Below are 27,540 nucleotides of genomic sequence, written 5' to 3' on the forward strand. Positions count from 1 at the left end.
TCAGTTTGAACCATCTGCAACTTTATTCCAGAGCAGAAATAAGTCGTTTCCTAACAATAAATATAAAAAAAATAATAATAAATTAAGGTTCGAAAAAAAATACCCAACAAAACAAAATCGTTAACACTGACAGAGTAGTGAATGCTGTCTAAAGGGGAGGGAGACCGGATGGACCGGCCCCCAGCCTGGGAATGTCTGACACAGGCCATCGTCTGTCCCCAGCCCTGGCCAGGCCCCCTGCCACACACACATACTCTCCACAAAATATAAAATATATATTTAAAAAAAACCTCAACACAACCAAGCATCCTGCGAGGGCCCCGGGGAAGCAAGATTTGGCCCGTTGGGGCTGAGGACAGGGCCTGGGGGGCTGAGGAAGGCACCAGAGGGACAGGGGAACCACCGTGGGTCTTGCCCAGCTGAGTTTGCTGGCTGTCTGATTCTCATTCGTGGGTGGGACTTGAGGTACCCTGTTCACATGGGCACAGGCTACCCCTCCCCTCCACCTCCCAAGACAGCAAAGGGGAGGTCAGTTTGGAAATGTCCTGTGTGTCTGTCTGAATGCCTTGGCGGGGCTCCTGCCCCAGGGGGTGCTGGGGCCATGGGGGTGCCTGCTAAGTGCTTGGCAGTCTGTCCTTCGTAGATGAACAGGCCCCCAGCTCGGCGTCCCTGAGCGTCTCCTCAGTTTAGGCCAAGGTGTCGTCCAAGACCACCAACCCCCCCAGCAGAGGCCTCAGGGTGGCATCCATATGGAATAACTAAAAATAAATAAGGTCCCTGGTGGCCCAGTGCAGAGCAGGCCGAGAGGCCACTCCATTTCTTCAAGTATTCTTGGCCGAGGGGGTTCGAGGCCGGCTGGGGCTCAGATGGGGATCCCCACTGTGTTCACCTGGTCCTTGAGTCCCAGCAGGCTGTAGGCGATGCGTTTCTGGTGGCCGGGCAGCCGCACCCCAATCCTCTTGATGTCGCTGTGGGTGAGGAAGGGAGGGAGTTAGGGGCTGGCTGGGGAGAGGTAGGGGAGAAGACGGGGGCACGGAGGGGGCAGAGGCCTGACGGGAGGTTCTACATCCCGAAAGCTCACTAACATCGACAAAGTTAAGAAAGCAATAGAAGCCCTGATTCTGGGGGCATCTGTGGGGCTCTGCCAGTTAAGCGTCCGACTCTTGATTTCGGCTCAGGTCTTGATCTCACGGCTGGTGAGTTCGAGCCCCACGTCAGGCTCTGTGCGGACAGCCCAGAGCCTGCTTGGGATTCTCTCTCTCCCTGCCCCTGCCCCCCAAAATAAATAAATAAACTTAAGTACCCATAAAGAACAGAAGCACCAACTCTAGAAGCTTCCCCCCCCCAATCAAATTTGCACAATGATCTGTACAGCAGGTGCTCTTTACATCTCCATTTTGCAGATTAGAAAACTGAGACTCGGAGAGGTGAAGTCACACAGCTGGGAGGCGGAAAGAGCTGGAAATTGAACAAGCCGCAAACCAGACTCTGGGTCTGTCCTCTTCCCCAGGCAGCACCGACACCATCATCAGTTGCAGGGGAGTGGGGGCAGGGGGCAGGGACCCTCTAGGGGTGTTACTCAAAGCTCTCCCCCCAAGGTCTCTTCCCAGCCACCGCTTTATTTCACCTCCACTCCCTCCGGGTGCCCACTGCTAACAACTGAGGAAGAACTCAGGAACCGCTCCCAGCGGGACCTCGAAGGTTAAAGTTCTGCCGGCTCCCAATGGGAGGGGCTTGCGGGTCACCAGTCAGGTGACCAGGTCGCACTGAGGCAGGTGTATTCCCTTTAGGAACCTCAATTTCCTCACCTGTAAAATGGGATGAGTACCTAGCCGAAGGCTGGCAGACCCCAGAAACTGGTGGCAGAGAGGGGGAAAAGCGGCATGGGTGCCAGATGGAAAGACGTGCCCAGGAGCCCACAGCCCCCTCCTGCCCCCCTTTCCATGCCTCTCCATCCTCTTATAAAACCACTTATGCTCCCAGGAGCCCTGGAGCAGGATGTTTATTGCTCACTCTGGGACTTTTCTCCTCCACCACCCGCACCCACCAGCCCAAACCCATGAAAACACCCAGGTTTTTATGGGCCGTCTCCTGGCTGTAAATGAAACTAATTATATGGTGCGAGCTCCTGTTTGCAATTCCGGAGACATGACTTTCCCACAGGCTCTGGGAGACCTCAGAGAAGTGCTGAGCGGGGAAGGGCAGACCCAGGGGCGCGGGGAGGGTGGCTCACGGACCTCCAACAGGGGCTGGCTGCTCCCACCATGGCAGGAAGGCCAGAAGTCCGACACCTGGAAGAACGTCCTGACCAAGCACCGCGGGCCATTCTGACCGAAACAGCTAAGGGTGCTGAAAACGCAGCGCTGCTTTCCCCACACCTATCGGTCTCAAAGTGTGCTCCCAGGGAAGCACTTGGATCACCCGGGAAGGAGGCACTTACTAAAAAGGCAGGATCCCGGGCCTAACTCCAGACTCACCGGCCTTGAAGTTCTCCAGGTGGGGCAGGGAGTCTACATTTTATAGAGTCCCAAAGACCCTGACGTATGGTTGAAGAATCAGGGGCTTATGTGAGCACGCGGAGGGTTCCGACAGAGACCTAGCCCTCTGGGCTCCAGGACAGGCCTGGTACACAGTAGGTCCTCAAGGAGTACCTACTGAATGAATGAATGGCTGCTTTGGGGGACACGGAGCCAGTTCCCCGGGCCACCCTGAGCCCCTCTCCCAAATCGGTGTAGTTAATCTGACAGGGTGGGAGCGGAGGTTGTTCCCGAGACCCACCTGGGAACAAAAACCCTGGGCTGGGAGGCAAGAGGCCAAATTCTAGTCCCAGACTTCATCAAAGCCTTGAGCAGGTCCTGTCCTGTCTTTGGGTCTCAGTTTCTTTATATGTAAAATGGGAAGCTTTGGTGAGACGCTCCTGAGCCACCCACCCCAGCTCCGTCCTCTTTCAACACAAAAGAGACCCCGATACCTTCCCTGCCTCATTTGCTAACCAGAGACACAAAAGATGACCCGCTGATGCCTGTGGCCTTTGTAGACCATCCCAAGCCTGTTCCTGCCTCAGCCTCAGTCTCCCTCTTGCCATTCCCATCGACTCTCATCATGGGGGTAGGGAGACACGTGACGGGGGCTACCTCTCCTCTGAGGTCTCTCAAGCCCAACCTGGTCCTGGGAAATTCAAAGGCCACACCTCCCCTGCCTACTGTGTGCTGGCCTGGCCACAAAGAGTGAGAGAGGGCTCCTGGAGCCTCGCATGTGAATGATCCGTGGCCTCAGCAAACAGTCCGTCGGCACAAGGCCACGCTGAGGGCACGAAGAGACCATAAGCCCCATCAGCCTGTGCCTCCGTCACAGAAAGCTGTATTGTGTCACCCCAGACACGGGACAGGGCGTTTTCCTGGGGCACAACGTCCCCTACTTCCTTAGTTCCTCAAAAGACGTGTAGAACCACTAGTCTAGCTAGACCCTCGAGCAACTCCAAGATAGTGTGGTGGACGCTCGATCTGAGAAAAGGTGGCCGCCGCAGCCAGCTCCTTGGGAGGGAGCAGAGTGGGGTAGGGAAGGGACACTGGAGCCTAAACCCCGACCCCATCGGGGAAAGTGCTGAGTTCTGAGACCAGCTCACTGCCTCCCACCAGGACTCACGGCATGTGTAGACACAACCCTCAGGGTAAAAAAAGTGCTCTAAGATCCCCATTCATTTCATTTATTTGAAATCAAGAAGGAGGCAGTGGTGGTGAGTCACACAGGCCTGAGCTGTGAGCACCACCGAGCTGGTGGGAGGAGGAGGGAGCATGGAATGACTTCCTGCCTTTATTCAGGCCTTTCAAAACACAGCACACATGCACACACACACATACACACAGCCTCCCTCCATCCAAGATAGCCCTGTCCCTGCTCGTGGGAAAGGAATTGGCCAAGGAGCACCCCGGGCTATTTCGGGAAGCTTCTAAGAACATGTGTTTCCTGTAAGCACTTCACCTTGCCCTCAGCTCTGCTCACCCACCAGAGAATCTGTGCTGTCCCTGGTGGGAGCCCCTGGAGGGGCAAAGGGGCTGGTCCAGGAGGGGGCCCAGGAACCCTGGCATTTGCCCACAGGCTTCAGGCGGAAAGCGAGGGGGTGGAGGAGAGAGGAGAGTGATGTGGATTAAGCCCCTACGGGGTGCCATGTGCTATCACCTGAACTGCACCCATGCAATCTGTACAGCAGGGAAATGCAAACCAAGGCCCAAAGATGGACCCTAATTTGACCAAGGTCCCCTGCGAGGAAGCGGCAGATGTGGGGCCTGAAGCCAAAGTGTGACTGCACAGCCCGAGCTTGGGACCCTGCCGCTGGCTGGCAACAAAAATCTCCTGGGACCCGTCTCCTCTCTCCTCGTCTCCAGGCCTCCCCCCGGCCAGCTCTGTCCCTGTCTGATTCCCCGTCCCCTGGGATGGGCCGTGGCCTGGTTGAAGAAGCTTTGACCAGCCATCAGCAGCCCAGCTGAGCGGTCTTCAAAGCCCCTGGAGAATATTCCTGCTCAGGCCCAGATCCCAGAACTTCTGTGACCCCGAACTGTGGGAGGCCCAGATTGACCCCTCCGTGTGATTCCCAAAACCTCCCAGCCCCAGGGCCCATTCCGGCCCTGACCTTGGACCCTCTACGAGCTGGGCTATTGGGACCTACTGCTATTTTTGGAGGCACAAAAGGCTAAGAGGATAATATCTTCTCCCCGCCGGGGCAGGAAGAGGTGTCCGAGCCAAGGCCATGCCGGGAAAGTTCCCGGATGTTGGAGGGGAAAGCAGAGCTCCCACAGGGCGGCCTGACACAGGGCTGTGCCCTGAGCCAGGGCCGGGGCAACTGGCACTTCTTGTCAGGCTGGACTGCAGGCCCAGAGTCAACCACCTGGGGAGACGTGAAGTCCAAGGGCTCTGCCCGTTTCTTTTCGGCATCCTGGGCAGGAATGCTGCCCCTACCTGGCTGTGTGACCTTAGGCAAGCTACATAACCTGGCAGCCTCGGTTTCTGCACCTGCTAAATGGGGGAAGTAGTAACATCTACTCACAAGGCAATCAGGAAATTCAAGGAGACACCAGCTGTGAAGACAAGCCTTTCTTTCCCCCAGATTCTCAGCTACAGACCCTGTGCCCTGAAGTGGGCCACGTAACCTCTCTGAACCTCAGTTTCTCCACGAATGACCTCCGTGCTCCCTGAGCTCTGGGCCCTGACTGGCCAGGGCTGGAATCCTGCTGCTCCCCTAGTGGCCATGGGACCCTGGGCAAGTCACTGCCGTTCTCTGCACCCCCTTTTCTCACGTGTCTGGCGGGAACATTGACAAGACCCACCTGCCGAGCTAGCATGCACACGGATTCAAAGTGCTCAGGCTCACAGCTGGCGCATAGTCAGCCCTCGATAAACACTGCTCTTATTACAATTACTATTATTTTCCCATTCTGGAAAAAAAAGATGCAGGAAGACGGGGGGGGGGGGGGTAGCCAGGAACGAGTGCCCAGAACTGCTGGCTGCCGGCCTGGTTCTGCCCTTCCTGTGAAGCCTCTCTCCCCCAAGAGAGAAAGAGAGAGTAAGGGGGAGCGGCGGGGAGGTGGGGAGAAGGGGGGGGGGGGAGGCCAGACTCACTCATTGGTCATCTGCACCACCTTCTCGATGGCGGTGTAGCCGGCCGCCAGGAAGTGCTCTGTGTACTGCTGCATCTTGATGGATTCGAGCCACTCGGACACCGTGCGAAAGGGCACGCCCTCTGAGCCACTGGTGCTGGGCAGCCGGATAGACACGCTGCAACAGGAAGCACCCACCTGCCAGTGAGGGACTGCCGCATCCAGGCTCCAAGCCTGCTGCTCCCTAAACCTGGGCAATTCGCCCAGCTGCCCCATGCCTCAGTTTCCTTACCTGGGCAACGGGGAAGCCAGATCAGGCAGGGTTCAGGGAGACGGGCTGGCGCGGCGCGAGCCCTCAGCATTCACGGCTCCTGCTGCCCCCCTCTACCCCCGCTGGCAACGCCACCACCAATAACCACAAAATAATGAAATGTTAAGATTCAGGTTCCTGGGGGCACAGCCCCAGCCTGGCCACCTGCCAGCACATAAAACACTTAATCGCCCTGTCTCAGCTTCCTCATCAACAAAAGGCGGATAATTACAGGACCCATCTCATCGGTTGTTTGAATGAGTTAAAACATGTTCGGCACGGCGCACACTGCCCAACACATTTCCCATATATGTCGATGGCGTCCATTAGCATTACCTGAGCCCCTGTCCGGTGTAAGTAAAGCCCCCGTGTAAGTGCCGAGCCCCCTGTCCGCTAGCCCTGGCCGGCCGCTGCAGTGAAGCGGCTCAGGAGTCAAAAGTAGGGGCCGCCATGCACAGAGGATATGGAACTAACCGGGGGTCAAAATCAGCCAGGGTCTTGAGGGAGTCGGGAGCTCGGATGAGCTTGTCGAGGATGCTGACGATGTCAGCGAACTTGGGGCGGCGGGCGCGTTCCTGCTGCCAGCACTGCATCATGAGCTGGTAGATGGCGGAGGGGCAGTCCATGGGGGTGGGGAGCCGGAAGCCTTCGTTGATGGCCTTCATCACCTGGGAAGGCAGGATGGTCAGGCGTGCCTTCACAGGTGCCAGATCTGGGCAGGGTCCCCGAGAAGGCCCCGTACATGCAGGTGGGCAGAGTAGGGAAGGGGAGCCCCAGAAACAGAGGGGATGAGCCTCCTTTCTTGACTCAGACCACAACTTTCAGAGGTACAGAGGGCTAGTGCTAAGGTTCTGTCTCCAGAGCTCCACGGAGGAAGGGGCTCCTGACCCTGCAGCCTCCAGGGCGCCCCAGGATGAAGCCAGCCTCCCTCCAGTCTCGGGACATCTATAGGAGACACTCCTTCAGCTAGGAGCTAGACACGCCTCCTTCCCCTTCCGTATCTCAGCCTCCAGGCTGCGTGAGGCACCAGGCATGTGCACGCACACACACACAAATGCATATATCACATGCACACGTGGGTGCACACACGCAGGAATGCAGACACCCTCCCCCCCACCCCTCCATCGGCTTGTTTCCTTGTCCTTCCACTGACTATAATCAGGGACTGGGCCTAGAGCCCAGCACAAGGCCTGACACATACTAGGCCCTCAATAAACATTTACTGAATGCACCAGACGAAGATTAGCCCCCAAAATTCTTCTCTGCCCAGCCGCTGGAGTTCAGAAACAGGCAAAGGGTTTCAGTTCGGCTCAGGAGAGGGCGGGCAGGGCGAGGGGGCCTACCTCATGGTTTGACAGCTCCCAGTAGGGCCGCTCGCCATAGGTCATCACCTCCCACATGACGATGCCATAGCTCCACACGTCGCTGGCCGAGGTGAACTTGCGGTACGAAATGGCCTCCGGGGCCGTCCAGCGGATGGGAATCTTGCCACCCTGTGGGAGACCCAGGCCCGGTCACTACTGCCCCTCTGGCCAGCCCCAGGACTCTGGCAGCCAGGCCAGATTTAGTCAGGGCCCCTCCTCCACGCTCCCTAGGGTGTTCTCGCCTCCTGAGGGCTGTGCCCAGGTGCCCAGAGTGAAGGCTGCTTCGCCCTCGAGCCCTTCATCCCCGGGGACGACAGCGGCCCCAGCACTTACGCTGGTGGTGTAGGTGGCCTCGGGGTCATCTTCCAGCACACGGGACAGGCCAAAGTCAGACACCTTGCACACCAGGTTGCTGTTGACGAGGATGTTGCGGGCGGCCAGGTCGCGGTGGACGTAGTTCATGTTGGCGAGGTACTTCATGCCGGCCGCGATGCCCCGCAGCATACCCACCAGCTGCAGCACGCTGAACTCGCCGTCCTTCTCCTGCCAGAGGACAGGCCCTCAGCCACCAGCCCCCGAGCCCCCCGGGGCACCCCGGGCACACCAGCCCTGGACCCCCCACCTACCCCAACCCACATCCTCACCCGAAGGAACTTGTCCAGGGCCCCGTTCTCCATGTATTCAGTGATGATCATCATGGGCTTATCTGCAGAGGGTGGACACAGGTTTGAGGGGGTGGCCAGAGTCGTGGACAGGGGGCACCGCTGGGGGTGGGGGTGGGCACAGCTACGGACCGAGCCCCTGTTTGGTAGGAGCCCCTTTCCACCCCTGCCATGGGTGGTCCGGCCCGGGGCGGGGCGGGGCGGGGGGGGGGGGTGGGGGGGGTAGGGGGGGTTTCCCGTCTCCAGCCTGGTGCCAGCCCTCACATTTGGAGACGACACCCTCCAGGCGGATGATGTTGTGGTGGCTGAACTGGCCCATGATGCTGGCCTCGCTCAGGAAGTCCACCCGCTGCTTCTCTGTGTAGCCGGCTTTCAGCGTCTTGATGGCCACGGGCACCTCCTTCTTCCCCGACGCCTTCAGTGTCCCCTTGTACACCTCCCCAAACTCCCCTGAAGGAAGACAAGGTGGGAGGAGCACCCCGTCAGCCCGGGGAATCAGGCGCTCCCAACCGGGTCCCAGGCCCCTCTGCTGGGGCGCCGCACTCACCTGCTCCGATCACCTTCTGCCGCGTGACACAGGATGGATGGATCTCAGTGGTGAACTTGAGCACAGCCTGGTTGGGGTCCTCGTATGTGTGGGGGTCCACGTACGTCTTTAGGGGCTTTAGTTGTTCTGGAAGGGAGCAGGAGGGGCGGGGTCACAGTTTGGGGAGGGGTCACCCAAGTGGAAGGGGAGGAGGCCACGTGACCACCGAGCTCCTGGCCGCGCCCCTTTGAGCCGCCCACTGCAGAGCCCTGGTTGCAAGGCTGTCCCCTTCTCCACCACAGAGCTCGGGGATGGCGGGGTGGGGCATGGAGGGGTGCTGCCTCTCACCTGACTTGGAGAAGTAAACGTCCTCGGAGGACTGGCGGGTCCGCAGGCTCTTCCTCCTGAGAGAACCCCCCCGGAGAACCAAACACACAGGGAGGTCAGCGACCTGCTCTGGCCAGGAGCCTCCTGCTCCCCTCTGGGCGCTTGGTGAGCTCAGCACTCCGCTCAGCAGGCAGAGGGTGCAGGGAAGGCAGCGGGAGAGGCGGGGAGGAAATGAGCAAGCAAGCAGGGCTCGCTCCTTGGGATCTACGCCCCATAATGGCCCCTTAAGTGGCCACAATGAGGGCTTTCCTCATTAGAGCTCCCAGAGCTTCCTGCCTGCGTGTCCAGGGGAAGTGTGGACACACCGTTACTACCGAGAGCAAAGATAACAACCGCCACGTCCTGAGCTCCTGCGGCGTGCCAGGCGCTGTGCTGGGCCCTTTACGGCTGCCTGCCTCTTCACAGCCCCCAGGAGGCAGGGATTCGATTACCATCAGCCCCACTTTCCAGACAGGAAACTGAGGTTCCCGCCCCCTCTGCGTCCCACCTCAGCCCTTGCGAAGCCCGGGCGGGGCTCCAACTAACCTGCGATGGATGAAGACGCCGATTCCTGCTAGCACCAGAAGCAAGATAACGCCAACAACCACACCACCAATCACCGCCATGTTGCCAGATCCTTCCGTGGCTGTCAGGGAAAACCAGCTGATGTCAAGGGAGTCCCCCACGCTCCAAATCACGGCAATGCCGTGGATTTGGATTTGCACCCAAAGGCCACTTGAGGGACCCGAGACATGTGCTGGATGCTTTTACTTGTGACGGTGCATGAGAATATTTATTCCCATTTCATAGATGGCAAATGATAGGTCCTCCCCAGGGAAAACAGTAAGTTTTCCAGGTGTGTGGGACTCTCTCGGTGACACGGGATTTGAACCGAGTCTGCCAATGCCGGACCCTACGTCCCTCCTTCTCACAATACTGCCCTGAATGCACGTCCTTGGTCCCCCGCCCCCAGCCCTCAATTCCGCCCCTTCCCCAGACTTGGGGCTGACCCCCACACAGGGCTATCCCAGGCCCAGGCTGACCAGGAGGGGGGCATTGCTAAGTTCTCTGATCCGTTTCCTCCTCCCAGATGTCCCACCTGTTCTGTTTCAGGGCCCACGTTCCCGGTACCCAACTCACACAACGTCTGGAACTCATGAATCTTGCTGCCGGCCCCCTGGCCTTCCTGCGTCAGCGCCTGCACCTGGACCAGGTAGGTGGTATCCGGAGCCAGGTCGTCCAGGGTCACGGAGAAGCCCTCGGTGCGGCGCACGTTGTAGCTGTTGGAGTCCCCCTGGGGGTGGCCACGGAGAGAGGGGCCGATGATGAGGGCAGGGCAGGGGTATCGGCCCGCCAGAGACCACTCCCAGCCCAGCCTAGCAAGGAGGCTCACTTTCTCTAGCACACTCGACACTCTTCTTACAGATGAGGAAACCGAGGCTCAGAGAAACGAAGTGAGTCACACAAGGTTATAGCCAGCAGGTGCACGACCCAAAACTCACACCTAGGTCTGTCTGACCAGGTTGGGTCAGGCTTTTTTAAAGACCAGCCTTTTAAAAAAAATTATTTTAATGTTCATTTATTTATGAGAGAGAGAGAGAGAGAGAGAGAGAGAGGGAGGGAGAGAATGAGCAGGGAGGAGCAGAGAGAGGGAGACACAGCATCCGAAGCGGGCTCCAGGCTCCGAGCTGTCAGTCCAGAGCCCAACGCGGGGCTCGAACCCACGAGCCGTGAGATCATGACCTGAGCCGAAGTCACACACTTAACCGACTGAGCCTCCCAGGCACCCCCAAGACCAGGTTTTTGCCTGCATCCCGACTCTCTCTCCTGAAAATTCCAGCGCACTGTGTCTTCTCTCCCCCAACACTCTGCTGTGCTGGCCTGGGAGAGGTGACTGCTGGGAAAACCCCCGGCCGCAGTGTCCCCATGTGCAGGATGTGATAAGCACCTCTGACCAGCCAGTCCCCCTGCCTGCAGCCCAGCCCCGACCCTTCGAGTTACCTTCTTGCGGTAGGTGACCTCATATTTCCACACACGGCTCTGTTGTGGTGGGGGGATGCTCCAGGAGACACTCAGCGAGGTGGTGCTGCGGCCCTCCAGCTTCACCTTGGGGGGCTCTGGGCAGGACGGTGGCAGGGGGGAAGGGTGTGAGGAGCTGGTGGGGGGCAGGGGGGTGAGTGCACCCAGACCCAGTCTCACCCACAGCCCTGGTTCTTTCAGGGCTTTTCTTTTCTTTTTCTATGTTTTTCTTTTTTAATTTTTGTAATGTGTATTTATTTTTGAGACAGAGAGAGACAGAGCGTGAACGGGGGAGGGGTCAGAGAGAGGGAGACACAGAATCCGAAGCCGGCTCCAGGCTCTGAGCCATCAGCACAGAGCCCCACATGGGGCTCGAACCCACAAGCCGTGAGATCATGACCTTGAGCTGAAGTTGGACGCTTAACGGACTGAGCCACCCAGGTGCCCCCCTCCCCCCCCCAGCTGGGATTCTTAACTTCCAGCCCCAGAGCACAGAGCCGCAGGCGCTGGATCCCGTGGGCTGGCACATTCGGGGTGCCCTACGAATATTTACGAGTGCGTAAATAATAAAGTAAAGCGACAGGGGACTCTTGGTATAACCTGTCTGTGGACGGGGCACTGTTCTAAGAGCCTCATATATAACAGTTTATTGAATCCTCTCAATAACTCTATTCTTACTACTCCCATTTTACAGGTGAGGAAACTGAGGCCCAGAGAGGTCACAGAGCTCGGAAGCAACCCCACAGACTATGACTTTAACCACCTGCTGCTGCCCGTCTCCGGACACAGCTGCACCCTGGGTGGCCACCCTCCGGAAGCCCCGCCCGCATCCCGGATGGCCTCAGAGGCACAGCCGGGCCAGCCCTCACCTGTCTGGTTGATGCTGACACTGGCAGTGCGGAAGCTGCGGCTGGCCACCAGGCCCGAGACACCGTTGCGGGCCTCTACCGCGAAGGTGTAGTTCATGTGCGGCTCCAGGTCACTGACGATCACGCTGGTGCGGGTCAGCGCGTGCGGCGGCTCAGAGTAGCGCACGCTGGCCTCGCAGGGCCCGCACTCGCCGGACTCGGGCCAGCACTGTTCACAGGTGACGCTGTAGATGATGTCCTCACGGCCCCCGCTGTCCTGGGGGGGCGTCCAGCGCAGCTCCACTTTGGCGCCCATGCCCACAGCCGTGAGGTAGTGCGGGGCGGAGGGCGGGCCTGCACAGAGGGCAGAGTTCAGGCCCCGGGAGCCTGGACGTGTCAACCGGCACGCCACGCGCCCCCCGGCCAACCTCCCCGACCCGCTGCAAGACTCACGAGTGCAGGGCATCGACAGCAGGTCCTGCGGTGCCCGGAAGTAGCCTTCCTCGCACTCACAGAAGGTGGCCCCCTCGGGGGACAGCAGGGTGTGCACGGGGCACTTCAGACAGGGGCTCTCGGACACCTCGGACTTGAAGAATCCAGGGGAGCAGGCTGGCAGACACAGGGAGAGACAGTTCACCCCCTCAGCGGCTTCTCTAGTGGGACCTTGCCAGGGGACCCTGTGCAAGTTGCTAAACACACCCCTGTGGGCCTGTTTTCTCTCTGGAGAAACATCTTGTGATTGTTACACTGCGTGTTAACCAACTTGGATTTAAATTTTAAAACAATTAAATTAAAATTACAACGAGTGCCTCGCCCCTGTGCTCCGAACCTCCGCGCCCTCCCCACCTGCTCTTGAAACAAGGGGCACACCTGAGCCTGGCGTTCAAGGCTTCCGTCTCCCCTTTCGGCTTCCGGAGAATCCGACCTCACACCTGGCTCGGCCCCGGACAGAGCGCGCTGCCCGCCTGCCTCCTCTCCTTTGATCCGTGCAGACCACCAGCCTGATGGGTCCCCACCTAAGGTTCAAGCTGCCCAGGGCAGTAACTACATCCACACCGTTGGTGCTTGTTGACGGACTCTCACCACCATCTCAGCTGATCAGCCAGGCACACCCGCTCAGGATGCCACCCCTGCAGGTGTTCCCCCACCCCAGGACCCGACTGCCTTCCTGTTCCGGGGCTGGCCCACCAGGAAGCAGGAAAGGCCGGTCCCCTCCTTCCCCCCCTCCCCCGGCATCTTCCGTGGAGCTGCCTCCAGGATCGAGTCATTTCCGCCACTCACGAGGGCCGCCAGGAAGCAGCTTTTCCTCCCCCTGGGGGGAGGGTCCTGTCCTGGCCAGGCCGGCTAAGGGCTCAGGCACCTGACTCCAGAGGCTTCTTCCTCCCACCAGCCTGTCCTGCTCCTGCCCCAAGCCCCCTCCTGGCTTCCTAGGCAGGAAGCTGCCCAGACACAAGGCCCACTCTCCAGGGCTGCCCAGGGCTTAGGCAGCTGCTCAAGTGGCCAGGGTGGGGTGGGATCACCCTCTCCTACAACCTCTTCTACAGCCCTACCATGACTGTACCTCCTTCCAGCTTATTCTGCAGACAATGTCCTGAGACACCTCCCACCTTAGTGCCACGTTCTTTGTTCTGTGGCACGAACCCCGAGATGAGACAAAGCCCCTGAACTCAGGGGACAGGAACACACGATAATGTCTGCCATTGGGGTGGGCAAGAGCTAAGGTCTGAGGAGTCAGAGTGGGGACAGTTCAGCTGGGGCTTAGAGGCTGAGTAGGAGTTCAGTGGGGCAGGAGTGTTGGAGGAGGGTCAGGCCGAGAAAGAGCAGGACTAACACAGAAAACACAGAAAGTACGAGTGGGGGCAGGAGGCATTAAGGCTGACAGGTTTCCAGGGGCCAGATTGAGAAAGGCCTTTAATGCCAGGCCAAGGAGCCAGGACTTTATCCTAGGGACAATGAGTGCCACTGAAGGACTGAAGGTTTGATGTAGAGAGCAAAATGGCACGGTCAGATCCGCACTGTCAAGAAAATTCTTGGGCAGAGTCTCCCTCCTTGTCCCGTTCCCTGTGTGAGAGGAGGAGGGGAGTAGGACTGGGAGTCAGGGGACAGGACTCCAAGGGCACGCTGGCAGCCCATTCCTCCACGTGCTGTCACGTCAGAACCCCAGCCCGGGCCCTGAAAGGGCGCAGGCCGCAGAGCAGGGGGCTCGTCAAGGACAGAGGGGGCCCGGGACCCAACTCCCGCTCTTGCAGAGCCCGGAGCCCCAGTCACTAGCAGGGACCGCTGATTGAGCACCTACTGTGTGCCGCTCCTGGGCCCAGCAAGCATCTGACACTCCAGCCTGTTAAACTGGCGCCCCGTATCATTCATGCCACTTTCGGGGAGAGGAGTCTGATGCCCAGAGAGGCAAGACCACGTGTCCAAGGTCAACAAGCTCCTAAGACACGAAACCAAAACCTACACCCAGGACGCTCGACTTTGAGCCCCTCTCCTCCCACAAACATCTTGATTTAGCACAAAGAGAAATCAACATTTCTAAAAGGAGCCCGAAGAGACAGGAGATGAGTCCTGACCCGCTTCAACAGCCAGAAAATCCCAAGACTAATTTCAGAGCAGCTGAGGGTAGCAGATTGGGGGGCGACGGGGGCAGCGGGGGGGGGGGGGGGCACCTCCCTGACAAAGCTCTTTTCTCAGCCTGGGCACAATAATGGCCAATGCAAAGGAAAGGTAGAATCGAGCCCGGAGTGTTGGCTGGGGAACCAAGCCTCCTACTGTACTTCAGAAATCCACGTGCGTTTTGCATTCCTCCTTATGTATCTGTTACATCACAAAAATAGCTCTCTCCTCCCCCAAATGTTCAAGTAAAACTGAAATTCCAGAGAGCTGGGCCATTTTATGCTGGGATTTCACTCCCCCAAGTGCCCTGACTCGTCCCTGGAGGGGCCTGTGCGCTGGGTAAGTACTGGCTCCAGGTGTCTGGGCCCAATGGAGTGGGGATGTTCAGGGGCCCCTAGAACGACCATCACACCTTCCGGCCCAGGCCCTCAGGCTGGGGAGGGGCCCACAAACCCCCACAGCTCAGGCTTGGTTCTACCCAGAAGGTGTTAGCCACCTGCAACCCCCCCCTCCCCACCCCGTGCCCCCACTCCGCACCGGGCGGTTGCTCCCCAGCGCCCCCAGCCCTGTGCCAAGAGGAGGAAGGTGGAGGGTGGGGGGAAGAGTCAGCTTCCATTCTTTGGCCCCAGAGCCCGGGGGTGGCCAGACTGCTGCCGGCAGGAAAGAGGGAATTTGGAGAGATTTCCGCTGTGGATATGCTAGATAATACAGTGGAGAGGCAGCATCGACAGGGCAAGTACTTGCCTGACGGGAATGTGCTGCCCCCTCCTCCAGCCGCACAACTACGAGGGGCTGTCCTCGGGGGCCCTGGAGGGTGTGCCCGTGCTTGGGGGCGCCCCAGAATCTGCATGGAGGACGCCAACCAACAAGCCCCCGCGTCTTTCTGACTTGGTTAGATTTCCTGGCATTCTGGACACGCAAGTGGGGACGGGGTCACGCACTGGGTGTTCGCACATACACAAACACCCATGGTCCCTTAGCCAACCGGGGAACTCCTATGCATCCCTCAATACCCAGCTTGAGCGCCTCTCCACAGCCATCCCAGACTGCCCAACTTCTGGCCCTCATCTGCCCCATTAGGGCATCTATTACTCAATCTTCTGTTTACCAAATAGAAGTTGGGCACTTCCTATGTGTCTGGCACAATCTGGGATACGATAGTGAGAGAGATAAACACTTTCTGCTTCAGGGGAATTCACAGCCTGGCTTTCGTGCTCCGTTTGAAATGATTTCTGCTCACATGAGGAACTTCTCTGAGACCGGCAGCTCCTGGAGACCAGGTACAGAGTCCCATTTCTATGCGTCCCATGGCCCGGCCCCGGGTCTGGCACGCAGTAGGTGTTCAGCTAACGTCCGTTGACCGGATGGATATAGGCGAATGAGCGAATGAACGCGCGAAGATGGCAAAGCCTAGGACGTGTACGTTAAACACTCGCCACGGAAGTGAGTAGGGTTGCAGTGCCCTCAGAGGCCCTGCAGGGATGGCGCACCAGGATGCCCACCCGCCCGGCGCCAGAGCCCGGCCTTGGCACGCACACCTATGGAGAGCTTCTCTGGTGCAGGTTGCCTGGCAGGCCCGGGCCCCACCGAGCAGGGGAACTGGGGCACGGTGGCTGCGCCCAGAGCGGCACCCCGGTTTTTCCAGTTCCCAGTGCCCGCCTCTCAGATGGCAGCGTGGAGTGACTTAGGAACACACACCCTCTGGAGTGACGCAAATCTAGCCCCTGGCAGAGCCCCTCCCCCCAGGCCCAACCACCTCCCAAACTGGTAGTGGCGAGGTCACGGGGTCAAGAGGTCATAGTGGCAATTCACCTGGGGCCAGTCACCTCCCCGAGGCTCAGGGGGAAAGCGCGTGGACTTTGTCTCCTGCCCTGACGGGCAGCAAATGGTGACCCAGGAGTCATCGACCCTGCCGACGAGGGGAAACGGGGAAACGTCCAGGGGAAATGTCGGCCCCAGGCCCCAGACCCCGGTGGCTTCTCACTCCCCAGCAGGCTCTGGCAGCCCCATGTGGGGATGTCCCCGTGGCGAGCACCTTGCCCCTTTCACACACACCCTGGAGAATTATCTTCAGGCACATTCCTCCACCGTGCCAGAGATAAGCCTGGCTTCCCCCCACCGCCAGCCTCCGCCTCCTGCTGTCTCCCCACCACCAGCCTTTTATCTTCTGTTTGCTTTCCCTGCCTCCTTCCTTCCGTTCAGGGGACCCACTTACCTCCGGAGAGGGAGGGAGGGGCCGCCCCACTGAGCTGCCGGGGTGTGAATTTGCCCCCTGTGTGAGCTGAGGGCGGGGCAGGCAGGGCACAGAGGTGGGGAGCGGCCATCCCATTCCATCCCATCCGTGGCTCCCACCCAGCAGGCCAGAGGAAACCGCAGAAATCAGGCCCGGTGGCACTCCCCAGGAAGGGGACGTGCCCAAGAGTCAACAGCTCACAGAGCCGCCAGCCTGAGGATCAGTCATGTCCTGACTAAGCAGGGCTTCTGCCAACAGCCCCTGACACAGCCTGGGGCCACCCTACCCAAAGACCACCGTAACTAGAGCCATCCCCTGCCCAGAGGATGCCTTCCCTTCCTCTTTGGGCCCCCCACCCCCACCCCACTAGGCCTGGGCCACTCAGGACGCCAGCACTAGGACCCTGATCCTTGCTGCACGAGGTGAGGTCACCCAGTCAACAGCTTGCCTGAGCAATCCAGGTTCTTAGGCTTTCAGTAGAAAGTCACAGGAGGTGGACCCTGATCACTAGATCGGCAGGGGTCCAACCCACCCATTTTACAGATGGGGAGAATGAGGCCCAGAGGGGACTTGCCAAGTTCATGTCGTTTATGGGTAGGACACATGCCAGGGGCAGCGAGCTGGGCACAGTACACTGCCCTCCTCATGCCAGCTGCCAGCTCTTTTGGTCACTAGTCACTGTCTCCTCTCTCTGGGCTTCAGTTTCCTCATCTATAAAATGGAGCTAAAGTCCTCAGCCTTTCTGGGCTTGTGAAGACTGAAGGAAACCATGTGAAACGCTCAGCCTGGTGCCCGGACTGGGGTGTCCCTACGAACCGGGTGACAGGGAAACTAGACAGGAGACATCCCCAGGGGGCCGGGCCCCTTGAAGGAGCAGGAGCCTCCAAAGAAGGAATTCCTCACGGTGCCCACCTCCAGTTCTGGCCTCCCAGCTGCTAGGCTGAGCCTTTGGCCAAGGCCGCTGGCCACCTGCTCACCTGGCCGGCAGTGCCCACGGCCAAGGCGCCAGGCAGGGCCCCAGCAGCTCGGCTGCCGATGCCAGCACAGGAAGGAGAGACAAAGCCGCCCCGGGGGAGATGACGGTCAGCCTGAGCGACTCCGCTGTCCCCCCCCCACCCCCACCCCGGGCAGGGCTGGGGGCAGGCGGGGGACCGGAGTGAAGCTGGCTCATTCCTGACATAGCTCAGAAAGCTCTCCGGGCAGTGTGCCCACCTGTCCGATCACAGCACCTGGGAGGTGCCTCCCTGCCGTTGTCCATTTAACTCTTTCCTGAGTGCCAAGCTTCCTGGGGAAAGAACCCTGAAAAGGAGCGAACTCTGAAGATGACCTGGGCCAGGTGCTCAGTGACCTCAGGGAATCCACACCCCTCTCTGGACTCCATCTGTCATCAGTAAAAGCCCCAGTGGGAGAATCTGGGTCCACGGCGCTGTGGAGGGCCAGGCAGGGAGGGCGGGCCCTGCACCTGCCTCTGTTTCTCCTTCAGTGTGCTTAGTAACAGCCCCCGGTCACCCTCCCTCCTGTGCCAGGACCCGCCATCCAGGGACTACCCGGAGAGCTTGTCCCCTGGCCAGGAGCTGAGTCAGGGATTCCAAAGGAACTGGTCATTTCCCGCCCCATTTCCCGGCCCATCCTCCGGCCCGGGAGCTGCAGCATCACCTGGATTCAAATCCTGATACGACTACACGCCTTAGCTGTGTGACTCCAGACAAGTCTCTTTGCCTCTCTGAGCCTCAGCCTCCTCAAGGTGGGCCGGACTGAGCAAGTGTTCGGATAAAGTGCTCGCCTAGCTCACACCTGCCGGTGAAGATCACTTGTCTACAGGAGTCACTGTTTTTCTCTCCACTGGCATCATGGTCAGGGGCTGCTGAGAACATCCGCAGGGATAAAGAGCAGCCAGGCTGGGGGTTCCCAGCCACACGGTGGCCCCTGGACCACACTGAAGGGAATTTTAATTGTGGTAGAGGGATCTCAAGGAAGAAAATCCAGGACTCCGGGCAGCTCACGGTTGAGAAGGATCCACCAGGAAAGTCAAAGATTTGCTCGTGGAAACCAGTCCTCCCTACCCAGGGCCCATCCAGCTCTTCACGAACAAAGCCTGCCAGAACCCTGACCCCCTGCCTCTAGGGGAAGGAAGGCTGCCCCCCGCCTTGCTGGAAAGAACACCCCCAACCCCAATGTCCACTTATCTCTGCAGGGCCTGAATCACCAGCCTGTGGAAAGTTTTCAGCTGCCCCTCACCCCCACCCCCACCCCCGCATTCTTGTGTGAGGATGTCATGTGGGAGGAGCCTGCTCGACCCACTGGGCTGCCTCGGGGCCCCCCCACCCCGCAGTCATTGTCTGAAACTGGGAGTGTGCACTCGAGGTCACCTAAAGCCGGGGCCGCCTAAGGAAGAGAGACTCAGACAGCAGAGGGGAGCTGGGAGGACACTGGGGTGACAGGAAGGGCCAGAGCAGAGACTAAGGCACAGGCTTATGGCCAGAAAAGGAACTTCTTATCCAGGGGCTTACAGAGCGTGTTAAGCAAGGTTCTGAGGCTTTTAAGAGGCAAAGGGAGCCGATCAGAAAAGGCTTCAGTCTCCTCCGACATTTCAACCTACTTCGTGTGTTGCAGGATCTGTAGCTAAAAAAACAAGTAAAAAGCCTTCCTATTCTAGGCCAGAGATGAAGAGAGATTTACCCAAGATCACCCAGTGGGTACGTATAACTACAGGCAACTAAACCCCAATTTCTCAACACCCCGCTTATCTCAGCAAAGAAATTCCCAGAGAGAGAGGATGAGCTGGCCTTCCAAAGGTTGGCCTGCATTCCACAAATGCCCTGCCCCACAGCCATTTCTAGAAAAAGTCACCCATTGAAAAAAATTCCACGTTGCTGTAGAGATTTCCGCTGTCACAGGCCCTGGCCATGCCAAGCCACAGCCTCCTGATGTGAGCTCACAAATGCCCAGGCCCCGTTCCCAGACAGAGTCCAGTACAATTGGCCCCTTTCTGGGTTCCATTTGTCAGCAGTAGAAGATTCATCAGGAGAACCTGGGACCGTGGCCCTGGGGAACGTCAGATCTCACACTTCCCTTCCACTCTTACCTCAAGGCACACGTTTTCCAAAAACTCCCCAGGTGGTTCATGTGCAGCCAGGGGACGGAATCCTGGGTCCAATTCCCTCACCCCGTGTACGAGAGAGCGGCCTGAGACCCAGACAGGTTAAGTGACTTGCCTAAGGTCATGCAGTGAGTTAACAGGGATGGAACGAGGTCCAGAGACTGCATCATGGGTCCACAGCACTGGTATATAGTAGATATTTAAATTATACTTGTGGGATGAATCAAAAATAACAACCACGCTTAAAAGCACTTACGTGTCAGGCACTGACCTAAGCACTTTACGAGCATTAAGTCATTTGATTATCATAAGCACCCTACAAGGTGGGCACTATGTTTGTCTCTGCTGTACAGATGAGGAAACCAGGCACAGAGAGGTTAAGAAGCTGACTTAAAGTCACACAGCTAAACGTAGAGCTGGGATTTGAACCCAGGCATTCTTGTCCTCGAATCCTTGCTCATAACCTTCCATAGTCTCCTGTTTTTCAGTGTGTCCCTTCTCAGTGAATGAGTGAACCCAACCATAAATAAGGAAACTGAAGACCAGGAAGGCTCTTGTGATTTCCACTAACAGACCCCTCCGCAGGTCAGAGTCCGAGCAGGGATGACCTTACCAGGATCTCACAGTTCCAGAGCCGACACTAGAAGCCAGGACCACAGCCCCCACCCCAGCAGCCCCTTTTCCTGCCACCCCTGTACCGTCACTCACCCTGGCAGGCATCCTCCACCTTCTCGTAGCCCTCCTGGCACAGGCACTGACCGATGGGCACCAGCCACTCGCCATCCACCGCGCAGTGCATGCGGGGCTCTTCGCCCCCAGGTGGCACCACGGCATGGTCCACGCAGGTGCCAGCCACGGTGGCCAGGGAGGGTGCGTCGGAGCCCGCGATGGTCTCGGGGAAGCGGGCCAGGCCCTGCAGCAGCTCGGGGCACTTCTTGTAGTAGACGCGGACGGAGAGCAGCGCCACGCAGGCGCCAATGTCCTGGAAGGCCAGGTAGAAGCCCTTGCGGCTAAGCGGGCCCACGGAGCGTTCCTCCACATTCAGCTTCACGTGGCGGGCCTCGAAGTCGCTGCTGACCGTGATCTCGTCGGGCGCAATGGTGTCAATCTTGGTGAACTGGCGCTTCTGGAAGTTGGTGCCATAGTCCACGTCCGACTCGGCGTAGTAGAGGTTGAAAGTCTCCTTGCAGGAGCTGGCCCCCCCCGGGAAGCTGTTGCAGTCACGCACGGTGAACTTGAGCTCGATGAAGATGCGCTCGGCCTCGCCGCGGTACACCCAGTTGGTGCGGAGCCAGTTGTCCTGGTCGCCGGCCACCACGTTGCACACAGAGTACATGTAGATGGGCATGTCGTCCATGATGTTCTGCATCAGGTCCCACTGCGCAGGGGGGCGGGGGGTGGGGGCGACAGGTTAGTGTGGGCAGGCGCCCGAGGAGAGACTGAGGCCCGGAGGCAATGCCCAGGAGGCAGAGCGGGGCATCGGGATGCTGTTTTATAGTTCTCGCCATAGGGGTGGGAAACTGAAGCCCAGAGAGGTGCTTCAAGTCTGTCCTCACAGGCTGCAAGTGGCTGAGCTGCGGCCTGTCCCTCTACATGGACTGGGAGCCGGGGGTGGGGTCTGGGGGGGGGTCCCCTGTGACCGCAGGTGGATCACTTAAGCTCTCTGAGCCTCAAAGTCTGCATCTGTAGGAGGGAGACAAGGTCTGCCTCGCAGAATTGCTGTGAGGATAGATGACAGAGTGTCTACGAAATGCCAAGCACGTTGTCTGGTGTGGGGAAGAAGTGCACTGTCACACTGGCAGCCAGTGTCACCATCATCATCATCACCATCATCTACTGTGTGTGTGTGTACAGGTGTGAGTGGCAGGGGAAAGGGTTAAGTCAAAAACAAAGGATGATGCCCCACTGTTCAGGTTGAGCCATGTGCCCCCTCTGCCTCTCAGTCTCCATACCCCCTTAATCACAGCGTTTGGAACCTACGTGCTGATACCTACATCTGGCTCCCAGACTAGACTCTTGAGTTCGTTGGGGCAAGGACTGCATCTAATTCTTTTATGTAACCCCAGGGCCTACCTGGAACAGAGTAGGTGCTCAGGAAAATATTTGTTGAACGAACAAGTGAATGAATGAATAAAAGCAGAGGGGCTGGGGAAAGAGGCCTGGACCACACTATATGACGCTGCCCAAGGCCCCTCTCGAATGCCCTCGGGCCTCAGGTTCCCACTCTGTATAATGACTGGGTTGGATTAGGTGATCTGTATCATTCTAGGATCCTGGAAATCTACAGAGCTACATCTCAGGCCTGCACAGGGCTAAGGTGGCCAGGGATAGGCACCTGACTCACGCAGAGCTGGCCAGCAGTGGGAACGGCACCCCCCCCCCCCCCCCCCCAAGAAACATACTTCTCCCTGGCTCAGGGCCTCCGGACCAACTCAGCAAGTGCCCATTACACAGAGGGGAAACTGAGGCCCAGAGAGCAGCTGTATCTTCCCCAAAATCACACAAGGCTGGGAAAAGGATCCCAGTGTCTTGTCCACCAATCCTGGTCACAGTAGGGCAGGACAGAGGGGAGGAAACTTGGGTGGGGATGAGGCAAAACAAATCAGCCCCTAGCAGGAAGGGGAAGTAACAGCCGGTGGAGAAGGGAGAGAGGCCCAGCAGGAAGGAACTAGATCCAGTTTCCTGGGCTATGGGACCTGGGAGCCACTGTTCCCTGTCTCTCCCTTACCTCTCACCTTCTGGGCTGGGACCTTGAAGATAGGGAACCTTCAACCCTTACCCTCCCAAGAGGTAGGTAGAGGAAACTAGGTGGGGGGTCCTCTGAGCTTCGGCCCACTGGGTCATCCGAGGGCCACTGCTCTGGGAGGGCCTTCAGCTGTCTCCCCAGTCCTTTCTGCCTCTCAGGTCCCTCCCCTACCTTCCAACCCCCAGCCTACCCAGCCTGGATGGCAGAGCCTGGTGTGGGAAGCGGGACCCTGAGTTCGATCTCTGGCTGAGCTATTTGATCTAGGCTGACCCCATCCTCACTGGGTCTCAGTTTCCCCATCCTCACTGGGTCTCATTTTCCCCATCCCCGTGCCCCTACTTGACTTTGAAGGCTTACCCCTTTGCCATATGGGTGCGTGAGCCAGCCAAGTTCCCCTTTAGCGGCGGCAAAGTCCAATAGTACAACTGGAAGAGATGGGAAGGAGGGCCAGTTAGCTCGGGGGCATCTCCAGGGCTCAGGCCATGGTGGGAAAGCTGAGAGCCCCCCAGGAGCCTTGACAGCTTCCTCAGCTCTCAGAAAGAGACCCCACTATACAAGGTCACTATATCCCAAAGACCTGTCCCTCGACAGACAGGGAAGTAGGGACCTGGGAAAGGGACGGGACCCGGTCAAAGTTACGCAACAGGCTGGGTGAGGACTAGGCCCCCTGTCTCCCAGGCCACAGCTCCAACTACACCACCCCCCTCCGGTCTGCCCCCAGCTGGGCAGAGCAGGACAGAGCTCAGCCCAGCAGGGGGACAGCAGCTGGGCAGAGAGCTGGGGCGGGTTAAGTGACACCACGCCGCCCCGTCTGCTTCCTGAAACAAGGCCCCTCAGCAGGCATGTGGGCCTGGGGGGCGCCCATGTCTGCTCCTGCCACATCCCCCCCCACCCCCAGCACAAAACATCCCCAACCCCACCCAGGCCACGTCGCACACATATGTACACACACGTCTCCTGGCACTCCAAGAAGGGAGGGCTGTTAACAGGTGGGAACAGCTCCAGGCAGGAGAGGGGGGGACTGATGGCGGGGGTGTCTGGAAACTGATCTCCCCACCACAAAAGCCACAGAGCAGGCAGGATAAAGCTCTGAACCCACAGGGGCCTCTAGGAGAGGCCCAAGATACACACAGCTGGCAAGGTCCCCTCCCTGGGAAAGTGGTCCGCCTGCCATGTCTTTCTGACCCCTGGCTACCGCCCTACCAGGGGTGTTTGGTGGAACAGAGATGGAAACCTTTAGAGGGGACTTCCAGGCCCAAGAGGGATCAGGTGCCAGGACCATGCTGTCCCTAGAGAGCCATCTGGAGCCAGGGGTTTCCCTAGGTCTGGCCCTGCCCTTGGGCAGCACCTGTCAGTCCACCTCTGGCTCTCTGCCAGGCTCAGTGGCTGCAGCCATGACCCAAGACCCCAGCACGGTCCCACCTTCATTTCCAAGTAAAGTCCAGGTAGCTTCCAGGCGGTGCCACCCTCCCTAGAGGGCAGGGACGCTGGGGAAACTCAGGCATGGAGCCCTATGCAAAGTCCCCGGATTCAGAGGGTAAGAATCCTCAGGTGGAAGGGGGAAGGGACTGAGCACACTTCCTCTGGACCCTGAAGCATGAAGAATATGGCCTCAAGAGGCAGCATTCCTCAACACTAGGACTTGGAAGAATCACTCTAAGGGTGGAGCCCGGGCAGGCGGGGGACAGACATGGCCTGATTCACGGATGGGTACAGAGTGAGGGGGACAGAGAGGGTCTTGGAAATCCTCTCCTGGGGTCTGAATGCCTTGCTCCCCTGGTGGGAGGCACCACCACCCGCCGCTGACCCAAGCCAAATCTCTCTAGGAAGGGCCCGGCAGCCCAGACCGGCAAGAGGAAATCCGATGTGGCACCTGTCCCAAGGCTATGGGGATAGAGGAGGGTGGCTGGAGGGGGTGGGGTAGGGGCACGGATTTGTTCGGACATGCCCAGGGCCCAGGCTTGGAAAACTCACTAACCCCACTGGCAGATGGAATGTTCTGGCTACAAAGGAAGGGATCTGGGGGTTCCTGGCTCCAGCTGGGTGGGTAGGAGGACCCCAGTAAGTGCCCCTCCGCCTAGTTCTGCACATCCCCTCCTCCTCAGACAGGTAGGAAGCTGCAGTCCATGCCCCCGAGGGAGGGGGCTCACAGCTCTCAGGCTCTGAAGGGTTAACCTGGCACAGAGGGAACCCCACCACCCCTCCCAGAGTGCACTCCCCTTCCAGCCCCAGGCCTGGCTCTAGAAGTATCACGGGGCTCAATCTGAGAAGAAAAGAAGCCTTCACACAGGAAGGAGGCCTCCCCTGGGGGCTTCCAGCCATAGCCCCCTCCCAGGAAATTCCCTAGAACCGATCACCAGGAACAGGAACAGGAGCCAGGGTGCGGCTCTCTCTCTCTCCCTAAGCTCTTCCAGGGACTGAGGGCTCTGGTTCCCTGGAAGGGGTGGGGGCCTGGGAGCCTTTTGGCCGCCCCTGGAGCCTTCACTGAGAGGCCCTGGTTAGGCAGGGCCCATCCATGAGCCCTCAGTCCCTCACCCCACCCCTTCTCTGCCTCCAGTCGTCATCCTTAGGGGTCCATATTGCTTTCTTTACTCAAACACAGCACTACCTGGAGGTACCCCCCTGCTCCCTGCATCCCTCTTTCACCAAAACTAGCTACTTCCTAAAGAAAAGGGGGAGGGAAGGGCCTCTGTGGGGAAAAAAGAAAAAAGGGCAGAGGACAGAGGGCAAGCTGGGCTATTACAGAAGCAAGCCAAGGACTTTCCAGGGCCCCTGGGCACTCTCCAGCCCCCTTCCCATCAGCCACCTCATCAGCACCACTGCATCTGTGCCCAGAGACTCTGCTTCCTCAGAAAATCGGCCATGAAACCACAACACAAGGGGCCCTGGGCTCTAGCAGCTCAAAAAGCCAGATGCTCAGATGTGACCCTCTCTGTGCAGAGGGCCCTGGCTGGCAAGGGCTCAGCTTGGGCCTCCCTCAGTTTCCCCATTTGCAAAAGGAGGACAGATTCAGTGGCTGCTGAGAATCTAACAGGTTCCATCTGGGACTCCAAATACATCCCGGCTCCTCTGCCCACAAGGAGGGGGCGAGAAAGGAGAAGGGATGTGAGCAGCGGTCTTCTAGATTAAGGGTGGAAGGGGCATGTGGTCTTTCTCTCTGCCCACCCCACTCCCATCTGCCCCAGGCAGATCCACCCCATTCAGCCTGAAAACCAAAGAACAAAACCCACTAGCAACTGCCAGCTGGGCCATCACCACTGCCTGCCTCCACCACCACCACCGTGGGCACACCTAGGGAGTCATCCACAGGGGCTGTTGGAGCCTAAGCAAAAATGCTCCCCCATCCCAGGACCCTCCAGCCCACACCCTTTTCCTCGTCAATCCCATGGAGGGGGTGGGTGGCTAGTCATCTAGGCTGGGGAGGGGGCAATATGGGGCCCAAGCACCAGACGACTCCAGGCACAGCTTGGCAGCTTGGGGTAGTGTCGGTTCTGCCTAATCCCCTCGCCCCCAGGACAGCCTTCCAGAAAAGCCTATAGGGATTCCAGCTGTCTCTCCCCTTCTCTCCAAGCACAGTTCCCCAAGAAGGGGGAGGACCAAAAGCTGGAGGGTGATGGTGGGGTGGTGAGTATTGGGGATCACAGAAATCCCTGCCACCCACTCCTGCAAGTTGGGACCAGGAGCCCGGACCCATCCAAGAACTGGGACAGGATGCACCCCCTGCCCCACTCCACCTCCACCAGCTCCAGCTCTCGCCTCTTTTCCTCCCAACTTGGAAAAGCAAAGCCTCCAACCCCAGTCTGGGAGACAGAAAAAGAAAGCAAGGCTCAAGGAACCTTCTCAGAGGCCTGGGGTTTCCTCTACACTTCCCCCTGCTGGAGCCTGCGGAAGCCTCGCTCTGCCCAGGCCGACGGGGGGAAAAACGTGTTCTCACTGTTGAAAACAGAGAAGCTGGCCTCGTCTGGGTGGACAGGAAGGTCCTGGGCCAAGGACGGGAGTCCCCATCCTCTCTGCGACCCTAGCTGAGGGGCAACGCCCCCATCCACACACCTGCCCCGCCCAGGGCAAAGTCTGCGGGCCCCTCACCCGGCGCCGCTCAGGGAGCGCTGGGGCGGGAGTGGGTGATTCAGTCCCCCACCCCCGGATGCCCGGACTCCCCGGTGGCCCTGGGGTGACGGCTCCACACCTCGAGAGACCGCGCCCCCACCTGCCGCATTTCCTCGTTCTGAGTCACCCCTAGCTCAGAACGCTTGACTTTGGGACTTCCTGTCCGCACTCGTGGCCCCGAACCTGACCCCCGAGCCTGGGAACGCCGGTTGGGAAGACAGGGTGGTTCTGCGTGGGCAGGTTGGCCCGAAACTCCCCCTGCACTCTCCTGCCCGCCTGGAGGCAAAAGGGGGCGTGGAGAAGCCCTCAGGGAGCAGGGGCTTCCGCAGGGGGCTCCTAGCCGGCCAAAGAGCCCCCTCCCCAAAACGAGGGGCCTCCACAGGAATGCTTCTCGGCAAAATCGGACCCAGCGGGTGAGTGAGGACAGGTCACCAAGAGACTGAGCCCGCGGAAACCCTCTCAGACACCCCATTCTCCAAGGGGACCCTCGCGCCCCCGTCGGGACGCGTTCCTGAAGGCGCCGCCCGGGCTGCGACCGCGTGGCCGGCACCGCGGCCCCTTCTCGGCGGCCTCGGAGCCCCGCGCGCCCGGCCGCAACCCCACAGTCCCCGGAAGCCCCGTAACCCGGGCTGGGGTCCCAGATTCGTCGCGAAGGCAGCGCGCGCCCTCCCGACCCCGGCACGCCGGGGCTGGGAGGCGCCAGGTCGGTTTCCAAAGTTGCGCGCGTCACCCCGCGGGGCTCCGGGAGGCTCGGGCTCCCGGGGTCGGGCCGCCCGGGCTGCTGCGGACCCGGGCGGCCCCGCGCGCACACTCACCTTCTTTGCCCTGCGCCGCGGCGGCCGCGGCCAGCACACAAGCCCACAGCAGGGCCAGGCAGGCACGGGGCGCCAGACGCTCCATGCCGCCTCCTCGCCCCCGGCCCGGTCCTCCGCGCCCGGCTCCCGCACGCCCGCACGCCCGCACGCCCGCCTCGCCGTCTGCTCGCTCCCGCGGCCCGCGCGCAACTTCTCGCCTCCAGCCCCAGTCCTTAATGGAAGTTGGGTGAGAACCGG

General features: G+C 59.4%; 1 protein-coding gene across 1 annotated transcript; it reads right to left on the minus strand.

Annotated features, from left to right (window-relative positions):
* Positions 1-27,525, minus strand: EPHA2 (EPH receptor A2). Its single transcript, XM_027060312.2, has 17 exons — positions 27,304-27,525; positions 22,739-22,806; positions 20,344-21,013; positions 12,143-12,298; positions 11,711-12,043; positions 10,824-10,939; positions 9,963-10,116; positions 9,369-9,468; positions 8,805-8,860; positions 8,478-8,603; positions 8,195-8,380; positions 7,913-7,974; positions 7,602-7,811; positions 7,248-7,397; positions 6,379-6,572; positions 5,617-5,772; positions 1-968 (listed from the first exon to the last, which is right to left on the minus strand). Exons 1-17 carry the CDS (start codon positions 27,386-27,388, stop codon positions 863-865), a joined length of 2,928 nt encoding a protein of 975 aa, XP_026916113.1. The 5' UTR covers positions 27,389-27,525; the 3' UTR covers positions 1-862.
* Between the last annotated feature and the right edge of the window lie 15 nt (positions 27,526-27,540).

The sequence above is a fragment of the Acinonyx jubatus genome, chromosome C1 (genome assembly GCF_027475565.1).
Source record: "Acinonyx jubatus isolate Ajub_Pintada_27869175 chromosome C1, VMU_Ajub_asm_v1.0, whole genome shotgun sequence".
In the NCBI taxonomy this organism is placed as follows: Eukaryota; Metazoa; Chordata; class Mammalia; order Carnivora; family Felidae; genus Acinonyx; species Acinonyx jubatus.